Source organism: Terrapene carolina, unplaced genomic scaffold (genome assembly GCF_002925995.2).
Source record: "Terrapene carolina triunguis isolate 2854851 unplaced genomic scaffold, T_m_triunguis-2.0 Scaffold35022, whole genome shotgun sequence".
NCBI classification, from domain to species: Eukaryota; Metazoa; Chordata; order Testudines; family Emydidae; genus Terrapene; species Terrapene triunguis.
The window spans coordinates 10,560,918-10,585,282 of record NW_020699373.1 but is presented as its reverse complement, the minus strand read 5'-3'; the positions used below and the strand labels follow the sequence as shown (position 1 = coordinate 10,585,282).

Here is a 24,365-nt window from a genome sequence, read left to right as displayed (position 1 = left end):
ATTTACAATGCAGTAGGACTATTTTTAATGGACATTTACCAACTGAATTTCCTTTCTTTCTGTCAGGTTACATACCTACATACATGCCCTTTAATTATGTCTAGCATCCAGCTGTTTACAAGATTCTTTGTAGGGTAGAAAATCTTTACAAAAAGTAAAATATTACACTTAACACAGCAAATAATTTTCAAAGGTTCATTTTTTCTTTCCATCTTTAGATTCACATTTAAACCCACTTTATTTTAGCTGCATTGGTTTCACATTAAGCTGAAGTTTCCAGTTTGCCATAGAGTCTGTTTAAATATGTTCAGGATTTTCAAATCTTTTCCTCTCTAATAGTGTGTGCGTATGCCCATGGAGCTCAGGATACTGTTATCTCTCTGCCATAATTATACAGTGGAGTTTTTGCTGTTAGTTTTGTTTTGTTATTTCCATAAAAATAATTTGTTATTCTCCAATAGCATATGAATAATCTATACCACTGCTACTGAATGAATTCAGAGCAGACACTACATTGACTAATTCCTGCAAGGGCTAAGATGGGCTACAGTTTTATGTACATAATTATGGATGCATGGTTTATGTATATATTTACAGCTATCCTACTTTGTGCTAAGGTAAGTTATTCAGATTTATTTAAGAACCACATTAGTGCGTGGTGTGTTGGGCACATTATTTGTCCCTTCACTTGACAGCTAGCAGAAACCAAGAGACTGGAAGAGGGAGGCAGTAAAAAGCGATACAGAGAGAGAAAATTAGTGAAAAGCAAAACAGACAACAGCATATGGCTGAACAACTGGAGTTGGAATGCTAATAATAATTTTCCTGTCCCTTAATTTGTTTCCTGAGGTCTAGTCAGCCACACAGGGCAAGTCCCAAAGAATTGGCAGGATGAGTGCTGAGTGGACATTTGCATTTCGGAAGAATCAGTGAGAGGGGAAAAGACCCATAAGGCGGCACATACATGAATGAAGGCATGAGCACACTACACTCAGAGGAAGATTGCCCAGATTAGTGGACAGGAGAGAAAATTACATCCATTCACATAAGAAAATGTCCTAATTTATGTAGTTCCTCCATCTATCAGGCCTTACTGGCCACAATATGAGGGCACTAAATAGATAAATAGATTTGGTGAGGGCCAGAATGGGATAAGAAAAAAAATAAAACAATCTAGGGCAAAGATAATTGGGACACAACTATATCCAGATTTTTCAAAGGTTAGATCTATTGATACCATCACACCCTGAGTGTAATGTTTGGCACAAAACCAAATTAAGATTTGCATTACAGATGGGTGATCTAGTTCAGAACAGATATGCATTGGAATTCTCCCATCTCCGAATGTTTCTGAACACAAACATACTTTTAGCCAAGTTTCTCCACCAAACAAGGCAGCAGCCCCCTTTTTCCCTTTCTCTGAGCTTTCCGGTAAAATCCAACTGAAAATCTGACTATACATCGAATACATTTACTGTAGGCTTTAGATTAACAATAACATTTTTAAGTTCAACTTTCATGATAGAGTACTTGTATTAGGTGAATTGAAAAATACTATTTCTTTTATTTTTTACAGTGCAGATATTTGTAATAAAAATAAATATAAAGTGAGCACGGTACACTTTGTATTCTGTGTTGTAATTAAAATCAATATATTTGAAAATGTAGAAAAAAACATCCAAAATATTTAAATATTATTCTATTATTGTTTAATCGTGTGATTAATCATGATTAATTTTTTTAATTGCTTGACAACCCTAATTAGAAAATACAGATGTGTTTCATTACATCAAATCCAAACAATATTCACTTTGTGAAAAGCGTAACCACCTAGACATAGCACACGGGGGGGCGGGGGATTAGCAAAAGTTCTCAGCATTGGCATTACTCTGCAGTCAACAGCAAAACTCCCACTGGAGAAGAGTTAGGCCATCACTAAGCACTTCTCAAAGTCCCATCCTAGCTTCCTTAGTGACTGCATAATTCCATAGTCTTGCTTTCTCCCTCCTCTTTTCTATCCCTGATTTTATGCTGTTATCTCCTCCTGTCAAGAGTCTTAATTTAGATTGCAGTCTGCCTTTATTCATTCTTTGAAGTGCCACGCGTGCCTATGGTGCTTTAGTAATCACAATATTATTATTAATTTGTATTACTTTAGCGCCTAAGAGCTTCAGTCATGGACCGGGATCCCACTGTGTGAAGTGCTGTACAAACACAGAACAAAATAATTACACACGTACATAGATATTTTAGCAAATTAATGGTTAAGTATTACCCCAATGGTTATATGTTTAGCTTGAAGGGTTGTTTTCATCATGCATACGTAGTTACTGAAAAACAATAGCAGAATACAGTGTTATTGTTAATCTAAAGCCTACAATAAGTTTATTCAATGTATAGGCATATATACTTCTCTCATTGCATGTGCCCTACTGTTATTAATGTGAATGGGAGTCATAGGTGCATGCTGAGAGTAACATGTAGCCAACACACTTACCGGCCTAAAGTTGATTATAAACACAGAATCTTTTACCTGCAGGTCAGTGGTTCTAATCCAGCCCAGCTCACTAGTTATCAAAAGTCATTCTCTTAGATCAGCTGTTTGGTGGTTCATGCAATAGGCCTGAAGCTCAAATGCATTTGAGCAGAGTCTAGAGCTCAAAGTCCGCCCTATTTGCAAACCTCAGTCCCCGCTCTCGAAAATCTTGTGAGCATAGTTTTGAGCCCATTTGGGCAGCTGCCCCCCGCAAACTCCACTTAGCTGCTCCCATCAGACCCAGAAGCCTCGTCCCTGCAGAATGTTCCAAGTGGACTTTTGAGTTCAATTTCCACTGGTAATTATCTCTATTATATACCCTGTGTAAATAGCAGCATTTTGAAAGGTTTGCTGTATGTTTTCCTCAAAAATGAATAGAATGTTCTATTACAAGATAGTTCATTTTAAAAATCTAGAACTATTAAAATATTTCAATATGGTCATAGTGTAGTTGGTAGGGAAAATAATTTTTACTTCAACCATTTCCGTAAAATTGCAACAAATAGAAAAAAAGAGCGTAAATATTCAACAGAACGGTCGGAATAAGAATACGTTACTCAAAATGGGCTTTGCATTTAGATTTAAACCATGCCACTTTGGATCCAACTTTTTATGCCACTGTAGCGTTTCAAGTGTAGACAAGCCCTTAGTCCCAGATTCAGGAAAGCACTTGAGCGCATGTTCAACTTTAAGCACATACTTAAGATCCACTCCTTCCTAAACAGGGTGGATTTAAGCATGTATTTAAGTCCTTTCCTGAACTAGGGCCTTGGTGACCTATGAGGGTTAAATATAAATAGCCAAATCTTGGTCTTACCAAAGTCAATGGCAAAACTTCCGCTGATTTCAATGGGACCAGGATTTGACATAAAATGGGTATCTTATTTATCAAAACATGAAAATACAATACTGCCACTCTAAGGCGACTAATTGCTGTATACCTTCTTATGGGAGATTCTGTGCTGGGCCTCTCACTCACAGCCCAGGAGAGGAGGGGGGATAAGGCAGCTTTAAGCCACCTTTGCGTTCTCCCAATCCCTGGCTGTTTCAGGGGCTGGAGAGGCCTCCAGTATAACTTAGACAGCCCGGGGGGCTGGATCCCTGCTCTGACACACCTCTCCTGACACCAGTCTTGCTCCTGGGCTTGTGGGGGGGTGGTCCATAAAGGGTAGCCTTATGGTTGTCTTCTGCAGTGTCTGCACTGGAAGAATCCCTCCCCTGGCCAGAAATAGGGCTTTTATTGCCCCCTTTCTGCCGCTGTAGTCCTATTATCCAGCATAAAGAGGCCAGAGCAAGGATCTCACCTGCAGGGTCTATTTTAGTTAATTTCATTACTTCCCCCTGTGGCTTTAAATTGACAGTGTCCTCTATTAAATATACATACTCTCCTCTGAGGCTTGAATGGCATTGTGAGGCAACTCCTACTGATCAAGGGCAGCTTCCAAACAAAGATATACGGTACAAAAATATAAAAATGAACACATGATATATTGCAAAGAAATGGAGACATACACGCTAATAAATTAGGTCCTACATGCAAAGTTTAACATTCATTACCATCTATCGAGAAAGTAATAACCCTAATGGGTACGGAGATGCTAATTTCTGTAAGTAGGCCAAAAGATATGATAGAATCGTATCTTGGAAAATTGCTACTAATTAATGTAAGGTACCAGGGTAATTTCACATATGGCATCTGAGACTCCAGTATCCACACAAAGGAAATAAGAAAACAGCGTCTGTTCTTTTCAAGAATTGAAAGAATATTTGAACATCATGTCTTTGTGATATTCATTAGAGAAGACAGCAAATATTTCAAGATGAATGTTAAAAGCAAATGAGCTGTGTCATGTAAATCCCATTTAATATTATGGGACATTGGTGCAATCATAGTGATTGCATGTGCATAGCAGGTGCACAATTATGTGCTAAGTTGTGCATGTACAATTGCATACCTGACTTTTTAAAAGTCGGGTCCCATGTGTCAGTCATCCAGGGGAGACTCCTTTCTCCAGGAGGGGACAAACTGACTATGATCAATGTGTCCCCTGAGATCATTTTTTGAGTCAATTTTTATAAACACATGGCAAATTTCATGCCCTGAAAGGGCGTAGTGCTAGCTGTCCATGTCATGTCAATTTAGGCACTATGCAGCCACTACCGTTGCAGAAATAACTAGATACGTTCATGGAGGGTAGGTCCATCAATGGCTATTAGCCAGGATGGGCAGGGATGGTGTCCCTAGCCTGTTTGCCAGAAGCTGGGAATGAGTGACAGGGGATGGATCACTTGATGATTACCTGTTCTGTTCATTCCCTCTGGGGTGCCTGGCACTGGCCACTGTCAGAGGACAGGATACTGGGCTAGATGGACCATTGGTCTGACCCAGTATGGCCGTTCTTATGTTCTTAACCCCTACCCCTTGAACTAAAAAGGGAGCTGCCTCTGTAACTAACAGACTAATGGAGTTTCCATGAGCCATCAGCCACAAAGGTTGCTTTCTGGTGAACACAACACTAATGTACTTAGGATTTTGGAAGAAATCGTGCTTGGTTGCCTAGCCTGAGTGGCTGCCCGTGGTGCTGTGGCTACATTGCTAGTTTTAATGCGATAGCTCAATCAAAGCTAGTGCATGTACATCTACCCAAGCTAGAAATTACACCGGCAGTGGCAGTGTGGGCACACACCCCGAGGTGAAATCTTGGCTGCACTGAAGTCAATAGTAAATTTGCCACTGAGTTCAATATGGTCAGGATTTTACACTTACTCTTAACATTTCAAGACATCATACTGTAAAACATGCCGATGTTAATGCTTATTTATGAGGCTCTCTCAGCTACCCATGTCTCTCAACTTACAGATGAACTGCAAAGCAACAACAAAAAGAAATTGATTTTGCCCTTTACTGACCCATTGTGATGTTAGTAACAATCTCCATACCTATTTTCTGCTTGGTTTTGTTCATTTGAATGGTCAGGTTCTCACTTCTCGCTCTTTTCTGAAGGGTCCCGGCAAGATCTTTTGGGGACCTGAACAGGGATGTCACAAGGCCATAACCTGAGCTGCAGCTCTCTCTCCTCACAAAGGAGAAAAGAGGCGGCATCTGACAGAACAAGCAGGAGAAAACAAAAGATTTGGTGAAGAGAGTTCACGAGTCTGACTTTATAATGGAGCAATTACGGAAACAAACACTTCAATTTGTTTCTGCCTTGCAGCTCACCTGTAATGCTCCAGACAACAGCTCATCTCTATTCAGAAATACTCTTAAGCACGTGCTTAACATGAAGCGTGCTTTATTGAACAAGGATGGACTTATGCACATGCTTGAATGCTTTGCTGAATTGGGGCCTCAATAAAAAATTGCACCAGAGGTGATAAAAAAAAATCTGCTACCAGGTTTCTTTGGAGTGTTGTGTGTTTCCAAACTAATTTTAAAAACATATATTTTCTCTCTTCAGCAAATCTTTTTCTTGTTAGTACCTACACCTAGAAAACAATGTACTCTTGGCAATGGGTAGAATTCCATTTTATTTTATATGTGGATTTTGGCATCATTGCAAGGGCACAAACAGGGAGACGGGATACAGCAAGCTTCCTAACAAGTGAAGTAATGAATATAAAAGGGAAACGGAAGTATTGGCAGGTCACTGTGCCCTGGCTTTGTAGAACAGCCCTTGTAAAAGTGGCATTCTCTCGTCACTGAGAAAGGTGGAAGCGCAGCCCCCTGGGACTCCGTTGCTGTTGAAAGTGTTAGGATTCAACAAAACCAGACAACTCTCTGATACACACATATACCAAAGTATGGGCCTGCTCCAAAACCCACAGACATCAGTGCGAGTCCTTCCATTGATGTCAATGGGCTTTGGGTCAGGCCCTATTTGCAATTCCTATTTTAAGGTAGATGAGGCCAGCCTTAAGTGGACAAGCAAAGCAAGTGCCTACTAGGCATCCCAGCCAGGCTTGTTGCCTCACTTGTCTTGTCCACCCCATCTGCTCCACTGACAGCGAACCTCACAACCAGATCCCTCCCATCCTCTCTCTAGCTTTGGGCACCACAATTCGTAAGACCAGGGTAGCCCCAGTGTTAAGTGGAACAACAGCAAAAACTGAGCACTATCCGAAAGCATCACATTGAATAGAAAGTGACCTCTCACCCCACAAAACAAATAAATAAATGTCCAGCCCAGACATGCTGGCTCTTGCCAGTGTTTTCTCCTGTGTTTTCAATGGATCTGGAATTCATATGAGTCTTGTTGTCTTCCTGTGTGTATCAGTATCGTTAAAGACTTGGCATGTTCCTAGCAATAACATTTGTTAGATAACCTTTTGCAGAGCTGGCAGAGAGAGAGAGAGCGAGAGCGCGCACACAAATTGGTTTATACGGGTTCTGCAAAAATGGTTGCTTTCTACTACTCCTCTTCTCCTGTTTTTATCCCCCCCCCTTTTTCTTTTTTCATTTGTGCCAGAGTGGGGGTATTTTTTGAGTTTACATTAGGTGTCATTGCTACAACATTTGTTGAAACGGCCCATTTTCGTTTCAGACATTCTCACACTGTCTCATTTGACATTTTATGTGCTGTTGTTTTTTCATCTGAAAACCTCTGTTTAAAAATTCATTTAAAAGATTCTCAGCACTATGAATCTGTGTTTAAAACAATTCTCCTTAGAACCCAGAGAACATTCCCCAGGAGACAGTCACCATTTTGAAGCTGAACTGAAAATATGTTTTAAGAAAATAAATGCAAAAACTGTTGAAGACCACACATAATGCAGGGAATTCTAGGAGGGTGTAGGGGCATAGATTCAACTCCCTTCCCCCTTCCAGGCAGAGAACCCTCATAAGCTATAATAGTAGCTACTGATATTATAGCAGAATTCTTGGCCTCTGGATCTGTGTAATTGCGATTCCATGGTCCCAGCACATCTCCAAGCTGCTGTTTCCCCTTGCTTACATGCCAGCGCACTTGAGGTCTGAGCAGGGTGTGAAGACACCACTGTATGTTTATATGTTGCAGTATATTATACAGCCACTAGATGTCTCTGCTGTACAGCATTCCAAACAGGGTGTGGTCTATGGTAAACCGAGGCCTGGTCTACACTATGAGTTTAGGTCGAATTTAGCAGCGTTAAATCGAATTAACCCTGCACCTGTCCACACAACGAAGTCATTTACTTCAACATAAAGGGCTCTTAAAATCGATTTCTGTACTCCTCTCCGACAAGGGGAGTAGCGCCGAAATCGACATTGCCAGTTCGAATTAGGGTTAGTGTGGATGAAATTCGACGGTATTGGCCTCCGGGAGCTATCCCACAGTGCACCATCGTGACCGCTCTGGACAGCAATCTGAACTCGGATGCATTGGCCAGGTAGACAGGAAAAGCCCTGGGAACTTTTGAATTTCATTTTCTGTTTGCCCAGCGTGGAGAGCACAGGTGATCACGCAGAGCTCATCAGCACAGGTAACCATGCAGTCCGAGAATCGAAAAAGAGCACCAGCATGGACCGTATGGGAGGTACTGAATCTGATCACTATATGGGGAGAGGATTCCGTGCTAGCAGAACTACGTTCCAAAAGACGAAATGCCAAAACATTTGAGAAAATCTCCAAAGGCATGATGGAGAGAGGCCACAACAGGGACTCATATCAGTGCCGCGTGAAAGTTAAGGAGCTCAGACAAGCGTACCAGAAAACCAAAGAAGCAAACGGAAGGTTCGGGGCAGAGCCGCAGACATGCCGCTTCTACGCTGAGCTGCATGCAATTCTAGGGGGGGCCGCCACCACTACCCCACCCCTGACCGTGGATTCTGAGGAGGGGGTACTGTCAGCCATGCCTGAGGATTCTGCGGACGGGGAAGATGAGGAGGAGGAGGAGGAGGAGGAGGACGAGCTTGCGGAGAGCACACAGCACTCCGTTCTCCCCAACAGCCAGGATCTTTTTCTCAGCCTGACTGAAGTACCCTCCCAAGGCAGTATCCCAGACCATGAAGCCATGGAAGGGGCCTCTGGTGAGTGTACCTTTGTAAATATAAAACATGGTTTAAAAGTAAGCGTGTTTAATGATTAATTTGCCCTGAGGACTTGGGATGCATTCGCGGTCAGTACAGTTACTGGAAAAGTCTGTTAATGTATCTGGGGATGGAGCGGAAATCCTCCAGGGACATCTCCATGAAGCTTTCCCCAAGTTCCACAGCCTCCTCACCCAGACATATAAGAACGCGGGGGGGGGGGAGGCTCCGTGCACCCTGCCACTCCACCCCAGTGGACAGCCCAAGCAAAAGGCTGTCATTATTCTGAACTTTTGAAGTGGCCTTTTCCTTCCCTCCTCCCAAACCCCACCCGGGCTACCTCATCTGTTCTCTCCCTCTTTTTATAATCAATTAACAAATAATACATGATTTTTAAATGATAGTGACTTTATTTCCTTTGAAAGCAAGCTGTGATCGAAGGGGGAGGGTGGGTTGCTTACAGGGAATGAGTCAATCAAGGGGGCGGGTTTTCATCAAGGAGAAACAAACAGAACTTTCACACCGTAGCCTGGCCAGTCATGAAACTGGTTTTCAAAGGTTCTCTGATGCGCAGCGCTTCCTGGTGTGCTTTTCTAATCGCCCTGGTGTCTGGCTGCACGTAATCAGTGGCCAGGCGATTTGCCTCAACCTCCCATCCCGCCATAAAGGTCTCCCCACTACTCTCACAGAGATTTGGAGCACACAGCAAGCAGCAAAAACAATGGGAATATTGGTTGGCTGAGGTCCGAGCGAGTCAGTAAAGTGCGCCAGCGACCCTTTAAACGTCCAAATGCACATTCCACCACCATTCTGCACTTGCTCAGCCTGTAGTTGAACAGCTCCTGACTACTGTCCAGGCTGCCTGTGTATGGCTTCATGAGCCATGGCATTAAGGGGTAGGCTGGGTCCCCAAGGATAACTATAGGCATTTCAACATCCCCAACGGTTATTTTCTGGTCTGGGAAGTAAATCCCTTGCTGCAGCCATTTAAACAGAGTAGTGTTCCTGAAGACGCGAGCGTCATGAACCTTTCCCGGCCATCCCACGTTGATGTTGGTGAAACGTCCCTTGTGATCCACCAGTGCTTGCAGCACCATTGAAAAGTACCCCTTGCGGTTTACGTACTGGCTGCCCTGGTACTCCGGTGCCAAGATAGGTATATGGTTCCATCTATCGCCCCACCACAGTTAGGGAATCCCATTGCAGCAAAGCCATCTACTATGACCTGCACATTTCCCAGAGTCACTACCTTTGGTAGCAGCACCTCAGTGATTGCTTTGGCTACTTGCATCACAGCAGCCCCCACAGTAGATTTGCCCACTCCAAATTGATTCCCGACTGACCGGTAGCTGTCTGGCGTTGCAAGCTTCCACAAGGCTATTGCTACTCGCTTCTCAACAGTGAAGGCTGCTCTCATCTTGGTATTCTGGCGCTTCAGGGCAGGGGAAAGCAAGTCACAATGTTCCATGAAAGTGCACTTACGCATGCGAAAGTTTCACAGCCACTGGGAATCGTCCCACACCTCCAACACTATGCAGTCCCACCAGTCTGTGCTTGTTTCCCGGGCCCAGAATCGGTGTTCCACGGCTATAACCTGCCCCATTAACAGCATGATCTCCAAAGCACCGGGGCCCGCAGTTTGAGAGAATTTTGTGTCCATGTCCATGTCCTCATCACTCTCATCACCGTGCTGCCGTAGCCGCCTCCTCCTCGCCTGGTTTTTCAGGTCCTGGTTCAGCATAAACTGCACGATAATGCGCAAGATGTTTACAATGTTCATGACTGCTGTCTTGAGCTGAGTGAGCTCCATCCTTACCATGGTATGGCGTCTGCACAGTTCACCCAGGAAAAAAGGCATGAAACGGTTTTTGTTGTTGCTTTCATGGAGGGAGGGGTGAGGCTGTACCCAGAACCACCAGCGACAATGTTTTTTGCCCCATAAGACATTGGGATCTCAACCCAGAATTCCAAAGGGCGGAGGAGACTGCGGGAACTATGGGATAGCTATGGGATAGCTACCCACAGTGCAACGCTCCAGAAGGCGACGCTAGCCTCGGTACATGGATGCACACCGCCGAATTAATGTGCTTAGTGTGGCCGCATGCACTCGACTTTATACAATCGGTTGCCAAAAATCGAATTCTGTAAATTCGGAGTAATCCCGTAGTGTAGACATACCCCAAGGAGACAAAGGCAGAACTCAAGCAGTGCAGAAACCTATTTTTTGCATCTGTAGTTTGCAGTTGCTTTCTTTAATAAATGCTTCCTGTTTAAGGTATGCTGTGATTCCATGTATCATTCATGACACCCTTTGCTGATTGTCAGCATTGCAGAAGGTTTTATATGAGCCTTCCATACCTGGGGTGAATTTTGACCAAAGAAAATACATATGGAATTTTAAAAATTGAAATAGATACATTTATAAAGTAAACTAAAAGATTTGATAATGCTTGCTGAGAGCTGAGTTCAGGATTCTCTTGCAAACACTGATGACACCATAAATACCTATAGCAGGAAGCACATAATAATAATACATAATTTTGTATTATTGTATTATTATTATTAAACTTCCATTGCTATGTTGTAGATACTGAGGACATAAACAATATATTAATACAACTATTCAAGGGTGAAATACATTTTCTTTAATATGTTCCTGTTTCGTTTTCAAATTGGTCCCCCCTTCACAATATCTGACAAATTCAAATGTCAGCCTGAGAAACAGAGCTTCCAGATTTAAGGCCCCAAAACATTAATTTATCATTTGACTGCTTTGGGACATAAACATAGGGGGTGCTTATAAAAATACACAGCTTGATATTCTGCTGAGCAATATTATATGTAATCTTCCAAGGTCTATTCTTGCTATGGGTGGGACTCAAGCAGTGAAACCAGTGTTGGCAGATCAGAGGCCAATAGTAATGTAGGAGGAGGTTAATTTAACTTACTGGATTTTCTAATGATTCAAGGATAATTATTTCTTTTTATTTTTCCATGTAAGCAGGGTCTTTACAGCTTTTACAAACATAGGGGTATATTTTTAAATGATTTATCTCTGCTCAAGTTATTTTTAGTTCAGCTATGGAGCTAGAATCGAAATAAATTATGATGTTGAATGAGTTGCCAGTGGCCTCTGATCTCTTTACTCTAAGGCTAAGAGAAAAACTGTCTCACTCATCTACAACAGTGGTTTAATTGTTCATTTGACCACTTTCAGCAAAATATGACCCCAGAGGCAGCCTTCAGCAACTGATTTAGCCAAAAGCCATCAATTCTGCCATGTAAAATTATAATTACAGAGATCTATTAGCAGGGTTTTGTTTTTTTTTAGTGTTCGGGGAAGATTTTAAATCAGGTTTTGTATCTTTCACATGATTGATCACTCCGTGCTACATTTACCGCTGGCATAATTCCACTAACTTCAGCTGAGTTACATCAGGGATGAATTTGACCCTCTGTCTCCCAAAGAGCTATCAATATGCACATATACTTACCCATGCAAGGAGGAGCCTTCTCTGCTTATTAGGAGCATATTCTTAAAATAGCCTGATAAAATGGTACTTACAGTGTAAGGGGAACCTATGATTTAGTTTAGTGTTGGTCTGTGGCTAGACCCTGTCATATTGTTGCCAGCTCCTGTGATTTTATCATAAGTCTCATGATAATTTGGTGTTTCCCTGAAAGTCCCAGATCCTGGAGTCATGTGATTATGTGCTTCCATTTAATATAAAAAGGATGTTTCTAGTCCTTCTGGTTGCAGAGAAAAGCCTGAAAATGTGTCCCTGAAAAGCTCAAAAAAAAAAAAAACCCAGAAGGCAAATAAAAAGAACCAAAAATGTATTATATTTTTATAAATCTCATGATTTTTGTGGGGTGCACGGCAAGGGAAGGATATAAAGAGCGTATACAGAATCCAGGAATCCCTGCTAGCACCCCCTGGGATGAGGAGAAGGCAGTACACCCACACGGGACAGCAAGATTAGCCAAATGCACAACAAGGAGCATGCTTCAGCCTTGTAAAGGATAGTGCAGCAGGCCAGCGCCCGTCGCACACCTCAGAGCTGAGGCACAATGCCTCCCAAAGCTCCCTAAGGGCCAGTGCAGATCCAGCGTAGGCCCTCGCACATTCTGGCCTCACGTTTGGTGTGTAGATAATTTCTGGTAACCACGTGGGGAGGAAGGATGTTGGAGGCCGCTGCCAGAGGGAGGGATGGTGGCTGAAGGGGTCCCGTTCCTTGTCCTGACTCTACCTTCATGGAAAAGCAGCACCCAACTTTGTAACCACCATCATGCTGGCGAGGGATGGATAGGATTTGCCATGGAGCTGACAAATCTCATTATCACACTTACCGTTGAGAGGTTTTACTCTATTACATATGTTTCACATTTCGAAGATCGCAAGGCCAGGGGGACCTCTATGATCTGACATACTACATAACACAGGCCAGAGAACCTCACCCAGTAATTCTTGGTGTCCTTTTCCCAGTTAGTATATTTGAATGTGAAACCCTCTCAATGGATCTTAATGGAACCCACTTCTGCTGTGTTCATGTTGCTGGGATAGCGTCTGACCAAAGAGATAATTAAAACGTTGTATTGTTGACTCCTAGGACACACCCACCCTGAGCGTTCTGCAACACAGTACTGAAGACTAGTCATTCGTCTTACGTACCTTAGCAACGCTACCTCCCTACATCTCCCTCTGAGCTACAGCTCCCTCCCTGCCCTCCACCAAGTCAACAAGACCTTTTCCACATGTAGCTATACTCTCCCAGAGGGCATCCCACCCCGCCACGCCTTGCCCTCTGAAAACCTGATGCTTCCTAGTCACATTACAGCTTCAGCAGTGCAACAGACCTTCCCCTTGCCGGTTCCTGGCCTGAAGGACACGTCAGGAATTGGCAACAGGAAAGGTGACAAAGATCTTTCAGGGAGGACAGGCTTCTCTGACATAGCTCCCCCAGTGGCTCCACAAGAAAAGCCTAGATATTAGCCGTTTCTTGCATGGCATAAGATGGGGAATTGGCTAGAGTTAATGAGTATAGCAGGTTACAGTAATCAGTTTTTATTTTTAACTTGTAAACACATAGAGGAGTTCCTATGTGTTATGCTCAAAAAATAAACTATAAAATTTAAGAAATTAATTCAACAGAAGCCACCATCCTCAGCCTGAGCCCTGAACTCATTCCGAGTTAGCACCTAGTGCTTTTATAAATTCCAGTAAATGTCTAATTGCATTTTTAGGGGACTAAATATCTTTGTAAATCTGGTCCTCTGTCTACATACAAAGTTGTACCAGTTTAACTAAAATCACTTTAAAATTAGATTAAGTTAAACCTGAGCAAAACCCCAGTGTGGACACTCAAACTGATTTCAAGCGGGCTTATCTCGATGCAACTTAAGCCGATTCCTTAATGAATTAAGCTAAATTGATTTAAGCCATTTTAAAACTGATTTAAGAGTTTTCTATCGGGGATTGAGCTGATTTAACTAAATCTGTTCAAAAACACAACCTTAGTTAAAGCAGAGACAAGTTAGAGGGCTTTCAAGACCTAAGAGTTGAATCCCAGTTGCATCACTGCATCTACAAGACACAAGCCGTACCCTGATACCAATAAAATCAATGGGAGTTTTATCACTGAATTCAGTGGGAGCAGGAAAAGGTTTTGTATTCTGATTCCTGGCCAAGTTTGCATGTTTTACTGGCCCCCCTACCCTGTCTACCAAGTTTTTTATGAGCAAGCGGGGAAGTACAATGGACAAAAATCTTGTGCAAGTATAAAATTCTTCAATTCTCTGCCTGTTCACAGGTCTGAAGCAGACAGTCAGGTTGGATGGACGCTGTAGATAGGAAGAATTGTAAAAAACAGTATGACCCACGCATTTTAGAGCCTGATCCAAATCCAGTCCAATACCAAACATACCATTATCAATCTTTTTACTTTGCAGAGCATGTACTATAATCTTTGGAAAAAATTGCTCAAGGGTGCATCCAGGGCCAGCTCCAGGCACCAGCTTCTCAAGCAGGTGCTTGGGGCGGCCGCTCTGGAGAGGGGCGGCAGGTCCAGGTATTCGGCGGCAATTCGGCGGACGGTCCCTCACTCCGCCTGGGAGTGAAGGACCTCCCGCCGAATTGCCGCCGCAGATTGCAATCGCGGCTATTTTTAGATCGCGATCGCGGCTATTTATTTATTTATTTATTGGTTTTGGCTGCTTGGGGCGGCCAAAACCCTGGAGCCGGCCCTGGGTGCATCCCCTGTTACAGGGATGTGTTAAACAATATGTCTTCACTGTGGTGGCTGCAGCTAGTAATCACAACTAACCAGTGTGGGCCCTGATCCTGCAAAGGCCCACCCATGTGTTTAGCTTTACACACTGAGTTAGTCCCACTGACGTCAGCAGTGCATAAAGTTAAGCATGTGCACCAATCTTAGCAGGATCAGGGCCTTAGATGTTACTGTGGAATTAAGGACGCATTTGTTGGGGAAAAGACAGAATTTAAACACCATGCTTTTTTTCAGTAGTATTTTGTTAAGAAACTATCACTATAATTGAGTCTATAAACCAATGGCAAAGATTCCTGCTTTAAAATCCAATTCATTCTCCCTACTGAGTAAAAAGTTATATTGCTCCTGGTTTATAATGAGCTCAGGATAGAAAAGTATCATGTAGGCTGGACAATCCTCCTCTCACGATTTAGTGGAATTCAAATTCCACGTGAAATCATTCACCATTTGTAGTGAATCGCTCTCTGTTACGAAATCCAGCCCAGAGTCGGCCTAAAAAATTTACGATAGGTGCGGAATCTCTTTCACTTTTCAATTAACCCCACTCTGTTTTGAAATCATGTCTCACATTTTAGCAGCTCAATCATCTTAGCAGAATTATGTTTTTTTGGTACAAACACTTATTAATACAAATTTGTGGTTCAAACAAACATTTATTAGTCCAGTTATTCCTTTCCCACATGAGAAGTCCCCATTGAATTCAATACATTATTGACATGACTAAGGGTTGCAGGATCAAGCCTTACCTACACAGCAATCTCTTTACCCTTTGCTGAAATGCCGTAACCTCTCGGGTGGAACATGGAAGCTGTTTAACAGCATATAGGAGTACTACATAAGAGTTAAGACAGGAAGTATACAATATTTTAGTTAGCTAAAACTACTAGGAAACTAAGATAACATCACTGCCTTTGCAAAAAGTGTTGTGATATCTTTAATGAAAGCCTTGATTTTGCATCTTATCCTAGAGCAGTGGTACCCAAACTTGGTTCGCGGTAAGCCCCTGGTGAGCCGCGAGATGCTTTGTTTACCTGGAGCGTCCGCAGGTACAGCCGCTCAAAGTGTCTCGCGGCCTGCCAAGGGCTTACCCTGAACAAGCCGTGAACCAAGTTTGGGAACCGTTGTCCTAGAGAAGACCTCTGTCTCCCTAGGACACTAGTTCAGAACTGATTCACAAGGAAGAGGTCAACCTACAGAATCACCAGCACCACTTCAGGGGCAGCATTCAGATTTTCATTAGCGGTCTCCATTCCAAGTAATAACCAGGCCTGAGGTTGCTTAGTTTCTAAGAGCTGATGAAAACATTGCCCATGGCAGGACAGCTGCAAGTCATTCCTCTGTTAACTGCTGGCTACAGCAGACTGAAATTATTTTTACTACCCTGTAGAAAACAAAGGAATCTCAGAGATAACACACATCAGAGTAAAATTTTGCCCTGGGTTATACCAATGCACCCACTGAAGTTTGTGACTCAGCAAGTTGAAATTCCATAGATATCACTGACTGCAGAACCTGGCTTGCTAACATATGTGAAGGTGATAGCTATGTGATGAACTGAAGAACTATGTGATAAACGAATTTACCATGAGCCTTTGACTACCACATCTGACCTCTGCCCACCAATCCATCTCCCTAGGACTTAACCTACAGAACCAGATCTGAATTTAGCTGGGGTTTTATAGAAGGATCCCCATCAAATAATTTACACATGACAGGACTGCTGTGAGGAAGTGTCTAATGGACAGAAATGAGAGTCACTGGTTGCAAAATGAAAAACACTAACTTCTGCATTTTCTATCTTACGGTGCTTTGCTGGGTTTTACTGAATAATATTGGAAATTTTACATACAGCTAACATTTTGTTTGACAACAACAGTAAAGATCACAGCGTAACAGGTAATATCTAACTGTTCAATAACCTGGTGCCGAGAACCAGATTTCCCCATGCAAAGCATTTGATTTCTCTCCAGAATTGCTGGCATGAAAAGATTAATCAACAGAAATGTGTTGTTTTGAGAAATTTATGTTTTTATAATACTTATTTGGTTAGACTTATCATTTCATTGAGGGCAGAGGGAGGCACAAAGAAACACAAGGATACGTTGGAAAGAAAATGTTCACTAAAATGGGACAGGATCTCTTTGGCTTCATTTAAAGTATACGCACTATTACTTTAAGGTTTAAAGGTCTGTGTCTCTCTCTCCATTCTCTCCAGGTTGCTGTGATTTACAAGTTAGTGAAAAAACGTAATAAAGATTTATGATAGGACAAACTTCCCTCCGGCCATTACTGTTACACCTCTCCCCTGCTTCTGCATTTCAAATGTCAGCTCTCTTGATAGGAATAAGGAAGGGAGAGGAAAGCTCTGGCCACTACTGTAGGCTGCTTTTACTAAGATTTTATCTTTCTGATGTAGCAAATGAATCAAACAGTCTGCTTTTCTGTCTCAAAACTCCTTATATATAACTAGATAGCGGCATACTGTCCCATATAGATCTTGCACTACAGAACTATGTGACTGTCAAATGTAACCTACTTTGAGATCTATCTGTTTTAGAGAAAAAGTCTGTTGGTTCCTTTATGAAGTATCCCTGGATTAACATTATCCTACATCAAGTGCTTATGGGCTCTATTAAAGAAAGCTTTCCAAACACCCTTCCAATGTAGGGTGCTTAGCTACTGATTTATCTAGTAATACCTTCCTGTAACCTATGGTAACCATGATCAATATTTCACTTTCTCAGCTGCAATTCTTGGCTTAGAAACGTGTCCTTTAGAATGACACTGAATTCCCTACATGACAGTGTGAGCTTTCCATAGTTTCATACCTGGTATTGACTGTGCTGTTGCCTCAGCAGTGATGATAGGAGCAGTGTTAGGTTGTTGCTGACTAGAGCTGACTTCCGGCTCCGCGCTAATTGAAGGAGATAATGCTACTTCGCCAGCAGGAACCTGATTTGGCACGGGTTGGAGAAGGTCTTCTGAAGCAACTTGCTCTTCTTGTCCAGGGAGCTGCAGGGCGGATAAAGGAATGCTAATCTGTTTGCTGGTATTGGAAGTACTGACTGGCATCTGGAGTGCTACCTGTGGGTTGGCTGTAGGGGTGCTAGCTGGTCCTCTGTTTGGAGAAGCCAGAGTTACTCTTGCAGGCTTCTGAACTGCAGGCCTCGATATGACGGGGGGAGAAGCAGACACATTTTGTAAGTCTAGCTCAGCACTGAGAGAAGGCGCTACAGGAGGGGTGGGCTTAGAAGGGCCAATATAGGAAGGTCCAGCATGAGTTTGAGGCTTGGGCTTTGACATCTGCGTCAGCGATAATGCAGGCCCATCAATGCCACCAGTAAGTTCTGCATTAGCCACAATATAATAATCTTCAGGGATTTCTTGCTTAATCTTTTTGACGATCACATTGTTACTACTTTCATCGATGACCTGAGACTGGGAGCCTGAAAGAGATGATGAGGATTGGCCCGCTCCAGGCCTTTTGCGGGAAATGGTTTGAGATCTTTGGGTATGAGGTTCAAAGTCACTATCCTCATCTGTCACCGAGGACTCGCAGACCATGTCAAAGAGGGTAGCCTCATCTTCGTATTCTTCCACGGCTTCATCTAGCTCTGAAGGCTCACTGCAGTAAGAGAAATCACAGGAGTCCCTGGTTCTGTTACAATCCAACTTTGCTTTCACTGGTCTCCCAGGGTACCGCTCTACTGGGCTAGTCTGTGTCTCCGAGGGCACACCTATGATGCTGGGACTGTCCGAGTTGAAGCTTCTGTTGTCCTGGAAACATACTCTTTCCTGGGATCCAGCCCTGCAGGTAGCAGTCAGTGGCCAATGATACGCATGGCCTGCGCTACAGCCCCACATAGCTGTCAGGTTGCCATGGGAACCTTCAGAAAGCAAGTGCTTTAGATTTGGAATGAGGCTGCAGATGGTCCCATGGCTGTGGGCCCAACTGACCAGTTTGGAAAGGTTTTCAGAAGAGGTATGAAGGCAATCCTCCATGTTATAGGATCAACAACTCCTTTCCTAAAGAAAAGGAAATTAAAGGCAATTTTTAGGTTACATGTTTTCAACAGTTGTAACTGTGTACTGTTAAATAAGAACATAACACATATTCTTTTTCTACAAATAAAGGAGCTGAGACCTACTTCCATATATTCCTTATACAAAAATGTTTACAAAGGCAAATAACCATATACAAGTTATAGGTAAATCATCTTTTTATCATGTAATAGGCTCTAAAAGACACTTGTCAACATAGCATTAATTTTTAAGCTCCTTCTCTCTTCTCACTCTATCTATAAAATGCTGTCTTTAAAATAATAGGGCAAAAGAAATATCTCTATGCACCTCAAATCTACAGTGAGATAAAATAGCTTTTTAAACAGGCAAGTTCGCTACTATTGACAATCTAATTCGACATGTTGACACTCAAATCTAAAACAAGTGCATGTACAAATCTTTATATCTGATAGACTGAATAAAAAAGCCAAAAAAACCTCAAACTATAATTTTTAGCCTGAATCTGAAACTAGCATTATAGGCACTGAGTCCAATCTTCCACACACGTTGATCAGATTTAATGTAATTCTTGAACTATTTCAAATGCATCTTCCTTTTTAAAGGAGATGCAAAGAAACCCACTTGAGGGCCTAAGATTGATAATCTTTCCTTGTATTAAAGACAAAGTAACTGTGTGATTGGTTCTTTGTTAGCCTCCGCCTGACTACTGGTAGCCGCTAAGTGTCCAATGGCGAATAGAAATTCCAGTTTTCTACTAACTTCAAGCTAGTCTAGAAGAGTGAATATTGAGAATATTGAGAATTAAAACTTCTGTTGCTTTATCAAACCTTCCAAGTTCATAGAGCCAAAACTTGATTCCATTGGCATCAATAGCAAAACACAGTGTTTGTCCTCTTCTCAAAAATGTCTATCTAGAAACCCAGAAACAAGAGGCATTGAAATCTGGGGCCAAGTTAATAAATACTGGGAAAATATCATTTCTGGCACTCCACACAGAGGACAAGAAATTGTTGAATTTTCAGTCTTTTACTTGCCCCAAACTGCATGTCCTGCTCATGTTCCATCTTTCAAATAAAGTTAGCCTACAGACAAAGTCTCATCCCACTAGTGAGAACCTGCAACTCCAATTGATTTCAGTAGAAATTGAGGCTGCTAAGTACCTTTCAGGATCAAGCCCAAAGACTGCTGAGGCGTGAAGCAGAGTTTACATCTGGCCAAGCAAGCATTAAACTGTCTAATAGATTTTATAATGGTTTCTCAGCCCCTTGCATCACGTGCAGCCATAAAAGAGACAATCTGAGATGGGAGAAATGCTTCATTCAATTAAGCAAACAGAAAGATTCAATAAAGGAATGGGAAAATTCAGAGCCATACAATGATGGCATAGATATGTTAAAGAAAAGCAAGGAAATGGAACATAACTGAGATAGAAACATAGAAATTGTTCACAAGTAATTTCTCCATATAGTTTTTGGACTGTAGATATTTTTCTAAGCAGTTTGTTGCAAGTATTTTGATACTGAAGCTCCGAGAGTTAGTTTTTCATTGTACAATTAGATATGGTATTGGTATATTTCTGTTCTCTGACTGGATTAATATAATATTTAGAATTAAGATTTCAATGTGAATGCTCATTTTTACTAATTCAAAATATGCATTTCCAGCTAGCATCCAATGTTTGCATAAAGTTTACTATTCCGGCAGACACCTTTGCATTTTTGCCAGTAAACTTGTTCACCAGAATGTTTACAATTAGCAAAAACTATGAAAGCAAATTCACTTAAAAATTCAAATGAAAATTCATTTGTTGTGGTAGTTGCAGTACTTGTGAGCACTATTTTGGACTGTATAATCTATAGTCAATGTTCATTATCTTGTTATCCAAACCTTTTCACTTTTAATTAAGCAACAAAAATCTTCTTTGGCCAGAGTTGGAAATGAGGTCCAGTTAGTCAAACGTTCAATCCAATTCTAGATTAATGACAAAACAAAAAACAACCAACTCTCACTTCAAGATAGAATCTGTAGATGAACCTAGATAGAGTCAAATGATCTACTCTACCTACCGTAATATCTGAGCACCTCTAGCCTCGTAATATATCTATGAGGTGGGAAAGTACTATTATTCCCATCTCAGGTTCAGCGAGACTGTGGGTGAAATCCTCATCTTCGTGAAAGTCATTGGCAAAATTCCCTTTGACCTAAATTATGGTCAGGATTTCACCTTATGTGACTTGCCTACATTCACACCAGAAATCTATAGCAGAGCCAGGAATTGAACGCAGTACTCTGCTGCCCCAGTCTACTGTTTTAACCAGTTGGAAAATACTGAATACATCAGCTCTTTTAGCACTGCAGTTTTTCGACTCCGAACAGCAAGAGTTATAGGAACCAAGGAGCCTTTTTCCCATTGCCCTGCTTTCATTATTAGAGTGACACGATGGGTGAGGTGATATCTTTTATTGGACCAATCTCACCCACCTTCTCTCGCTAATATCCTGGAACTGACATGGCTACCACAACGCTGCTTTAATAATGGCAGTTCTATGGCAAATCTAGCCAAACTACAGGGATCCTTAGAACATTCTCTGAAGCAAAAACTCTGAAAAGAAGTACTGTATGTAAGTTTGAAAACACTTTCCAAAAAATTTAAATCCTTAAAAAGCTAACTTGACAGTATCCCTTTTTCCAGTGCAGTTTTACTTTTAAACTAAAGGCTATTTCAATTGCAAGAAAGGTTTACCAAGAAGGAATGCACATAACTTGAAATTTGATCTTTATTTGGCACAAAATTGAATTTAAATGACCGGAGTTCTTCTTCTAAAATAACAGAGATTAAGTTTATGTTTATGTTCTCTCTAACTTGCCATCGGCTACCTCCCCACTGGTTACTTAATCAGAATATACCCATGAAATTATAACGCTATAGAAGAAGAGATACATGAGTTCTGATTCGCTTCTCACTTACACCTGGTGTAACTCCACTGACTTCCTGAGCCAGTTAAATAGAATCAGGACTCTCTAATGGGCTCACTCTTTACAGACTGGCAGGGAGGCATGCCCTTACTTTTTCCTCCTATTGGCCCGACTTCTGAGAGATGCTGAGCACTTGCAGCTCCTGCTGACTTTAGTTGAGGTCATGGGTGTTTTGCATGTTTGAAAATCAGGTCTTATAAAGTTTCCTAAAACCAATTTAATGTGGAGCTCACTCGCCCCTTATGTCCCACACCTCTACCCATCCCCACACAAATATTTTAGAGGCAAAAATAATAATAATATTGCTCGAAGATAAGTATCTTGTTACTGATCTTCTCTTGATAATGCATCAAACTGACATTTAACCTAGTAACACCAACAGGTGACTACTTGGCCACTCTGTGTGTGTCTCAAAGCTAAAAAATTAGCTAAAAAATGATGTAAATGTCAAGTATCATTAGGAAAAGGCTGGCTCCAATTTAACAGCTCCAACCATACCATAGAGCAGGGGTCTCAAACTCAAATGACCGCGAGGGCCACATGAGGACTAGTGCATTGGCCCGAGGGCCACATCACTGACACCCCCCCTCGCTGCCCCCGGCCCCGCCCCCACTGCACCCCTTCCATGAGGCCCCGCCCTTGCCCCGTCTCTTCTCCACCTCCTCCCCTGAGCGCACAGCTCCCTGCTCCTCCCCCCTCCCTCCTGGAAAGTGCTAAGCACCACCAACAGTAATGCACCTCACTCAAAGGACAAAACATGCACTTAGTTAGATTTACTTCTGTTAAAGCCCCCCCACTGCCCTGGGCTGCACCATCACTCCACCCCTGCTCTGCCTCTTCCAGGGGTGGCAGGTTTGTAGAAATTTTGGTGGTGCCCAGAACCTGCCCTCCCCCAAACTCCACCCCCACCTGCCTAAGGCTCTGGGAGGGAGTTTGGGTGGGGGAGGGGGTCTGTGGGTGCAGGCTCTGGGATGGAGTTTGGGTGCTGGGTGCAGGCTCCGGGCTGGGGCAGGGGGTGGGGGTGCAGGCTCTGGGATGGAGTTTTGGGATAGGAGGGCGTGCAGGGCTGAGGGCTGTGGGGCTGGGGATGAGGGGTTTGGGGCATTGGAGAGGCTCGGGGCGTTGGAGAGGCTCAGAACTAAGGCAGAAGGGAAGAGGAAGGGCAGCCTGCCCTGGCCCTAGTGGTGGGGGGCACTAGGAGCCTGCGGCAGCAGGTGATGCCGGAAGCCGGCAGAGCGGAGCGGAGTCAGCATGAGCTGCAGGCTCCGGGGCAGTGAAGGGGCAGCAAGTGAACCTGGGGGACACTCGGGGGAGATGCATGGGGGTGGCAGGCGGGGCCGGGGGAGAGACCCGGCCCCAAACATTGGGGAGCAGCAAGCAGGGAGCTTAGCTGCCACATAAAATAACGGGGGGGGGGGGCGGCGTGGGGAGCTTGGTGGGCCGCAGGGAAGAGCTCCACGGGCCGTGAGTTTGAGACCCCTGCCATAGAGAATACCATTTTTATAATACTGCATCTTTTATTCCCAACAAGCTTTGCAAACTGTGGCCCTGATGCCACAATGAGCTTTGTGCATATAAAGAACATAAGACAGCCATACAGGGTCAGATCAAAGGTCCTTCTAGCCCAGTAGCCTGTCTTCCGACAGTGGCCACTGCCAGGTGCTTCAGAGGGAATGAACAGAACAGGGAATCATCAAGTGATCCATCCCTAGTCGCCCATTCTCAGATTCTGGCAAACAGAGGCTAGGGACATCATCCCTGCCCTTCCTGTCTAATAGCCTTTGATGGACCTGTCCTCCATGAACGTATCTAATTCTTTTTTGAACCCTGTTCTAGTCTTAGTCTTCACAACATCCTCTGGCAAGGAGTTCCACAGGTTGACTGTGCGTTGTGTAGAGAAATGCTTCCTTTTGTTTTAAACCTGCTTCCCAGTGCCCCCCCAGAGGTCATTGCAGGGTTGGGACCTACATGCAGAATAATAAATACAATTAAGGGCCTGATCATGAAAAACCTGCCAGGCATATTCACTTGAGTAACCTTATTGTTTTCAGTGGCACTATTCAAGCTAGTAAATCCTATGCCCAGGACTAAGAATTTGTATCATATATTACACACCTGTGCTTTTTTTTAAAAAAAGGTGAAGTTATTGGTATTTCCATTAGAGTGTAAATGCGCGTTCTTGACATTTCAGGCCATATAAGTTTCACTGGCACAGTAGCAGAAAATTGTCTTCTGGAGAAAGTTGATTTAAAATGTATCTAAAAAGGGGCAAAGACAGCCTAGTAAAAGTACAGCTCAGGACGTCAAACATGCCCATTCTAGATTGCTCTTCCAACTCTCTCCTCCCTTTTTTCACATGAACAAACAGGATCTGTGCCCACCTTCCTGGTTTCTGAAGGCCCCAGGTGCAGTGGAACCTAGGGTTACTATATTTTAATAAAAAAAAAAGGAGGACACTCCACGGGGCCCGGCACCGCCCCAACTCTGCCCCTCCCCCAAAGTCCCCGCCCCAACTCCGCCCCCTCCCCTGAATGCT

General features: G+C 42.9%; 1 protein-coding gene across 2 annotated transcripts in view; it reads right to left on the bottom strand.

The window, feature by feature from the left end:
* Positions 1-24,365, bottom strand: part of LOC112118356 (uncharacterized protein KIAA1958) — a 112,671-nt gene that overhangs the window by 44,867 nt on the left and 43,439 nt on the right. For both annotated transcript variants that reach the window (XM_026646405.1, XM_024216634.2), the window contains exon 2: positions 17,659-18,856. In XM_026646405.1, coding sequence (XP_026502190.1) covers positions 17,659-18,832 — 1,174 coding nt within the window. In that variant the 5' untranslated portion in view covers positions 18,833-18,856. The remainder of the gene's footprint in view (positions 1-17,658; positions 18,857-24,365) is intronic.